Source organism: Oncorhynchus nerka, linkage group LG2, assembly GCF_034236695.1.
Source record: "Oncorhynchus nerka isolate Pitt River linkage group LG2, Oner_Uvic_2.0, whole genome shotgun sequence".
Classification (NCBI taxonomy): Eukaryota; Metazoa; Chordata; class Actinopteri; order Salmoniformes; family Salmonidae; genus Oncorhynchus; species Oncorhynchus nerka.
This window is the reverse complement of record NC_088397.1, coordinates 9,602,300-9,609,595: the sequence shown is the minus strand read 5'-3', so window position 1 is coordinate 9,609,595 and position 7,296 is coordinate 9,602,300. Positions and strand designations below refer to the sequence as shown.

The 7,296-nt window shown below is 46.2% G+C and overlaps 1 protein-coding gene across 1 annotated transcript in view; it reads right to left on the bottom strand.

The window, feature by feature from the left end:
• Positions 1-245: 245 nt before the first annotated feature.
• Positions 246-7,296, bottom strand: part of LOC115117888 (rho-related GTP-binding protein RhoE-like) — a 21,033-nt gene continuing 13,982 nt past the window's right edge. The window contains exons 3-5 of the mRNA XM_065022810.1: positions 2,854-2,963; positions 1,561-1,695; positions 246-1,448 (exon numbers count right to left, since the gene is read on the bottom strand). Coding sequence (XP_064878882.1) covers positions 1,200-1,448; positions 1,561-1,695; positions 2,854-2,963 — 494 coding nt within the window. The 3' untranslated portion in view covers positions 246-1,199. The remainder of the gene's footprint in view (positions 1,449-1,560; positions 1,696-2,853; positions 2,964-7,296) is intronic.

The following is a 7,296-nucleotide window of genomic DNA, read 5'->3' as shown; positions in this document are numbered from 1 at the left end:
AGCATTAGCAGGCTAGCTGATGATACTGCTCTAGGAGAAGCTGTTCTGAAACAGATAGCATTAGCAGGCTAGCTGATGACACTGCTCTAGGAGAAGCTGTTCTGAAAACATTTGAAAAGCATCGCGAGTTTAATAAAGGCATTGGAATATACCAGAATTCATGGTGCTTTTTAGCGAAGCCTTGATCTTTAAAAAGTGCATTTATACTTTAGACATATCCAGTGAACAACGTCCTTCAACCAAAGTCATGCTTCATTTGTTTATTTCATTCCCCTCCCTTGCTGAGAGCAGAAGGTGTTGCATAGCTGAAAGGACATGTCCATAAACTGTTCAGCATCACAATACCCTGTCTATCATTACGCCAAACAGATCAGAAGTCCTAGGATGTCAACGGTCATTGGTTTAAATGATATGGGCTTACAGTAAATTCTACAAAATACAGGAAAGACATGACTGGAACAACGGGACTATTAGGTCAGGAAACACTTGACTTGCAACCACAAGAAGGGGGAAGAGAAACAAACAAGCTGATGGAAACCACAGAGATGTGCTGCGTGCACAGTGTCATGTCACTTCCAGGTCTTTGATCCAGTGCAAGATGGCCGCTCGTCTTCAGCGTTCCAGTGTGCACCGCTGCAGTCTCTCATGGTGATGGAGTCAGCTGTACAGACGGGGGTTGAGCCAATCATCATGTACAGCGTGGACATCCTTTCTGAAGTCCTTAGAAAAACGTCCGGGACTCGTTCAACTTTTCCTACGTGACATCACTTCCTGTGGAAATGGTAATTTCCTGTGAAAGGCCATGACCACTTCCTCGTCCAGCTCTAAGAGGAAACAGTGTTACTACCTCCCGGGAAGCCGCTGAAAGGCAGGCAGCTAATTGGCCCAAAGCAGAGATAGCTTCCTCTTCTGGTAAAAGATATGTAAGGGAGATGGATGGTAGACAGACAGGCTACACTGAAAGACTATTGTGTTGTCATTGATAAGGTGGATTTCATCTACATTTACATTGTATGATGCATATACAAAACTCCACCCCAGGACAGCAGGCCAAGGGCTTTAAAGTGCAGGAAGGGAAGGGCCTCACCCTCTAATGTTCCAAAATGCACTATGCTCTGACCTTTAACCCCTGTCCTCACTACATGCTTCAATCCCAGCCTGCAAACCCACTCCCGAGGGTCGTGACCCTGCCCACCAGGTCACATGACACAGCAACTCTTTGCTTTGTCCTTCCGCAGGTCTGACGCTACCGCCGCGAGGTCGGGCCTAGTGGGCATGTGCGAGATCCTTTTGTTGCCTCTGGTAGATTTGTTGCGTTTGACGTTCTTGTTGTTCTTGTTGACGCAGGCCAAGGTGGCCACGTGGAAAATGTCCCTGACGCTGTTCTCTGACTGCTGGGCTGAGCACTCGATGTAGGGGGCTGAGATCTGTTTGGCCATGTTGGAACCCTGTAGAAAGAAAACGCATTGGAATTGGAATTTCAGTTTACTTCCTGAATTGACTGAATTGAAATGGAATTGGCCCAAAATCTGAAGAAAATGCACTCTGCAACCACCGTACCTGATCATATGACACAGGCATCTGTCTGTGATTGGACAGCTCCACCAGCGTGGAGAGGTCGGTGCGCAGGTCCGATTTGCAGCCCACCAGGAGCATCTTGGTGTTGGGACAGAACTCCTGAATCTCCCCTTTCCACTGTGGAGGACAGAGAAAGTCATTGAGACTGGGAGGACAGGACCAGACAGAATGGGAGCTAGTCCAGACTAGCCATCAAATACTTGCCTCCTCCCGTACTTGATTCCTCGCCTCCCACTCAAAGCTCGTTGGAGGAGGAGGTACAAGAGGAGGGACCTTGGAGCCTCTCCTCCAATGGATTTTGAGAGAGAGTAATTGAGGAATCAAGGACTGGAGGTATCAAGTATTGGACGGCTTGTACACTTTTTTCAGACAGAACCTGAGCCCTCTCCTTCTGAAGGACAAAGCCACTTCCTGTTTCCAGTCCCCATGCTGCATCACACGGCGTTGAACCCAGGAAGGAATGCAGTATCGGAGGCTTTAAGGCCAGAGATAATCCTTCACGTTTCCTCTCAAACACAATAAACACTCTGGGATCAATGGCCTTTAATCAGTGGATATAATCTGCTACTAATGCAGTCTGGAGAACAAGGAGTGTTTGGCTGACTGGCTGGCTGACTGGCTGGCTGGCTGGCTGACTGGCTGGACATTGAGGGATCATGTTCAGTGTTGTACAGACAGGTGATTGTTTGAACTCGCCAAGAGGAAGGAAGGAACTCTGTTTTGGAACGGAACCTTCTCATGTTTTTTTTTCTATAGCAGAGTCACATCAGAGGACACTAAAAGCACTCCCTTTCCCTGCCCTCCTCTCACCCTAACGCCCCCTAACCCATTACGACCTCTGTCTGTACCTCAACTCTCTAGATGTTTAAGTGGGCTAAGTGGAAAAAACAGGAAATGACTGGGAAAAACTGGAAATTACTGGGAAAGCTTTCTGGGGGAGGTCAAGTGAAAAGGATATTAAAATGAATTAATTGAATGAAAACTGGACATGTAGTTTCTTTCAAGTGAGGTAAAAGAAAAACACATGAAGGTCCATATTCTACAGGCTGTAGAGGTTGACTAATGGTAGCTACACACAAGTGGAGGACGGACCATAATAATGTCTGGAACTGAGCCAATAGAATGGTATCAAACACCTGGAAACCATGGAAACCGTGGAAACCATGGAAACCATGTGTTTGATGTATTTGATACCATTCCACTGATTCCACTCCAACCATTATTACGAGCCTTCCCTCCCCAATTAAGGTGCCACCAACCTCCTGTGGTACACACCTTCTTTATTACGCTGTCGAGTGTGTCAGGACGGCTGACGTCAAAACAGATAAGGACAGCGTCTGAGTCGGGGTAGGAGAGAGGCCTCACGTTGTCGTAGTATGGAGACCCTGAAACAGAACAAAGCACGGGTCAGCACACGGACAACTACAACTCACACAATACACAGAGAACTACAACTCACACAATACACATAGAACTACAACTCAAACAATACACATAGAACTACAACTCAAACAATACACATAGAACTACAACTCACACAATACACAGAAATCTACAACCCACACAATACACATAGAACTACAACTCACACAATACACAGAAACTACAACTCACACAATACACAGAAATCTACAACTCAAACAATACACAGAAAACTACAACTCACACAATACACAGAGAACTACAACTCACACAATACACAGAGAACTACAACTCACACAATACACATAGAACTACAACTCACACAATACACAGAGAACTACAACCCACACAATACACAGAGAACTACAACTCACACAATACACATAGAACTACAACTCACACAATACACAGAGAACTACAACTCACACAATACACAGAGAACTAACACTCCAGCTGTGGATGTAAGAGATTGAGACAGAGTGAAAAAACACACATGGATACATTGAGCATCCTATGGGCCAACCAAACCTGTCCAAACCAGATATTGACAGATTTTGCCTCAAAGTCACACAGGAAATCCAATAGTGATAGAGATGAAGATGTTTTGGTGATGAGAGACCATTTCTCAACAGCGAAGGACACAGTCATTAGCATCAAGATAATACACACTGGAAGAACATCAACAGAAGAGATGCAAACGTTATGCTGACTGCAGCAATACGTTGTGTTTGAGTTTGAGGAAGAAGTTACTTCTCTCTCGAGACAGACCAGAGTTCCAGAGAAAGCAGAAACCTAGAAAACCATGCCAACACCTTAAACTGAGACCATGTGTAGGAAAACGCCTCTCTCTTTCACTCTCTCCATCCCAACCTCCCTTCATCCCTCTCTCCCTCCCTTCTCCCCTATCTCTGTAACAGCTTAGTGGTGAGGGGTTTAGGCTTACATCAAGGTGAGCGACCGGGGCACGTGAGCAGCTGTGGAAACTAAAGGGCTACCCACATGTAACAAAGCCCCGCTGCCAAAGAATCCGGGGAATTTAGTTTTTCATGTCTAAAGTGGCTGGGACTCTTGGGAGGTCTTTCCACAAGCCCAGAGGAAGCCACCACACACACACCCGCACACAGGAAGGAATGCAGTATCTGGAAGAAGCTGGATCAACATCCATTCATCGTCCTCCTGCCCTGCCACACACCCTATTCCCTATATCGTGCACTACTTTTGACCAGAGTGCTCTATATAAGTGCACGATATAGGGAATAGTCTGTCATTTCAGACCCACCCAGGCCAGGGTTTCTCTCTATAGCTACTGCAAAGCTGGCCGTAAGAGGGCTGATCATAAAAACACTGTGTTTGGTTGGATGTTGGATGTTGAGGATGGGGTAAGGATCAGTTAGAGGATGGGGGTAAGGATCAGTTAGAGGATGTTGAGGATGGGGGTAAGGATCAGTTAGAGGATGGAGGTAAGGATCAGTTAGAGGATGTTGAGGATGGGGGTAAGGATCAGTTAGAGGATGTTGTAAGGATCAGTTAGGATGTTGAGGATGGGGGTAAGGATCAGTTAGAGGATGTTGAGGATGGGGGTAAGGATCAGTTAGAGGATGGGGGTAAGGATCAGTTACAGGATGTTGAAGATGGGGGTAAGGATCAGTTAGAGGATGTTGAGGATGGGGGTAAGGATCAGTTAGAGGATATTGAGGATGGGGGTAAGGATCAGTTAGAGGATGTTGAGGATGGGGGTAAGGATCAGTTAGTGGATGTTGAGGATGGGGGTAAGGATCAGTTAGAGGATGGGGGTAAGGATCAGTTAGAGGATGTTGAGGATGGGGGTAAGGATCAGTTAGAGGATGTTGAGGATGGGGGTAAGGATCAGTTAGAGGATGTTGAGGATGGGGGTAAGGATCAGTTAGAGGATGTTGAGGATGGGGGTAAGGATCAGTTAGAGGATGTTGAGGATGGGGTAGCTTGCTGAGCTTGCTGCTCAGTCCTCAACGGAGAGGAACGCAGAAGGATATGTTTCACATATTTAGTGTCCTATAAGTTCTATAATCACTAAGTGACACACAACCACATCCAGACATTCAGAATAGTGACAAACCCTCCCTCCACAGGAAATCTGGGGGCAACATTCAGAATAGTGACAAACCCTCCCTCCACAGGAAATCTGGGGGCAACATTCAGAATACTGACAAACCCTCCCTCCACAGGAAATCTGGGGGCAACATTCAGAATAGTGACAAACCCTCCCTCCACAGGAAATCTGGGGGCAACATTCAGAATAGTGACAAACCCTCCCTCCACAGGAAATCTGGGGGCAACATTCAGAATACTGACAAACCCTCCCTCCACAGGAAATCTGGGGGCAATTTTCAATGTTATTTTATAGAGGATGGGGTTGCTGCTAAGGGTCATGCTGTTAGTAGTTCTATAGAAGACAGATTCAAAACATCACAATAAGTTGGTGGCTATCCCAGGACAATCAGTGGAGTGTATTTGGGTGTTTTGCTCAGCCATAAATAGCTGTTTCTCTCTTATGGAAGTGTTATAGGATGCTGCTATGTGTCTGTTTCATCCCAGCTGGATCTGAACCCCTGTGCGGCGGACATGGTGCCCCTGGTGCCCAGCTGATAGAACGCAGCGCACACACACACACACACACACACGAACACGAACACACACACACACACACACACACACACACACACACACACACACACACACACACACACACACACACACACACACACACACACACACACACACACACACACAGAGAGAGAGAGAGAGGAAGTTCCACAGTGGACAAAGTCCTGTTGACTATCACCTCATTAGTTTCTGCTCCGTCCTTGTTCCCCTCAGGACATTTTAATCTGAGAGGAAGGAAGACACCCACCCACTGTTCTGCCTCTTTTGTTCTCTTCTCTCTCTCCTTCTCTGTCTCTCTCCTTTTCTCTTGCTCCCTTAATCTCTATTTTTCAATATCTCTCACAGACAGACAGACAGACAGACAGACAGACAGACAGACAGACAGACAGACAGACAGACAGACAGACAGACAGACAGACAGACAGACAGACAGACAGACACATTGGGGGAGTAGGCAGCTGCTGACACATGCTCCCTGTCTCTCTCTTCAGCCCTCAGAGTGACAAACGAGGCAGAGAGAGAGAGTCCTGACCACAGAGCTCCAAGTCTTAGTGTGCGTCCCAAATGGCACCCCATTTGCTGAGTGCACTTCATAGGGAATAGGGTGCCAGCTGAGCTGACAGCTGAGTGGAGCCCTGTGTGTACCACAACAGTTCAGCTCCATCTGAACCATTCATTCCACAGTTAGTCCTGCTGCCAGACCTCTGAATCCCATCAACCTCAAGTCCTGCTGCCAGACCTCTGAATCCCATCAACCTCAAGCATGCCACTTAAGAAAAAGGTCCTAATGCAAGGAGTGTGTGTCAATGTGAGAGGTGAAGAACAACAGAGAGAGAGAGAGAGAGAAAGAGAAAGAGAGAAAGAGAGTTTAAGACAATCTGAGTTCTGAATGATACACAGTACCTTGTATGTGAGTTACCCCAGGGCACACAGTCTATATGATTCAGTTACCCAGGTCACACAGTCTATATGATTCAGTTACCCAGGTCACACAGTCTATATGATTCAGTTACCCAGGTCACACAGTCTATATGATTCAGTTACCCAGGTCACACAGTCTATATGACCCAGGTCACACAGTCTATATGATTCAGTTACCCAGGTCACACAGTCTATATGATTCAGTTACCCAGGTCACACAGTCTATATGATTCAGTTACCCAGGTCACACAGTCTATATGATTCAGTTTCCCCAGGTCACACAATCTATATGATTCAGTTACCCAGGTCACACAATCTATATGATTCAGTTACCCAGGTCACACAGTCTATATGATTCAGTTACCCAGGTCACACAGTCTATATGATTCAGTTACCCAGGTCACACAGTCTATATGATTCAGTTACCCAGGTCACACAGTCTATATGATTCAGTTACCCAGGTCACACAGTCTATATGATTCAGTTACCCAGGTCACACAGTCTATATGATTCAGTTACCCAGGTCACACAGTCTATATGATTCAGTTACCCAGGTCACACAGTCTATATGATTCAGTTACCCAGGTCACACAGTCTATATGATTCAGTTACCCAGGTCACACAGTCTATATGATTCAGTTACCCAGGTCACACAGTCTATATGATTCAGTTACCCAAGTCACACAGTCTATATGATTCAGTTACCCAGGTCACACAGTCTATATGATTCAG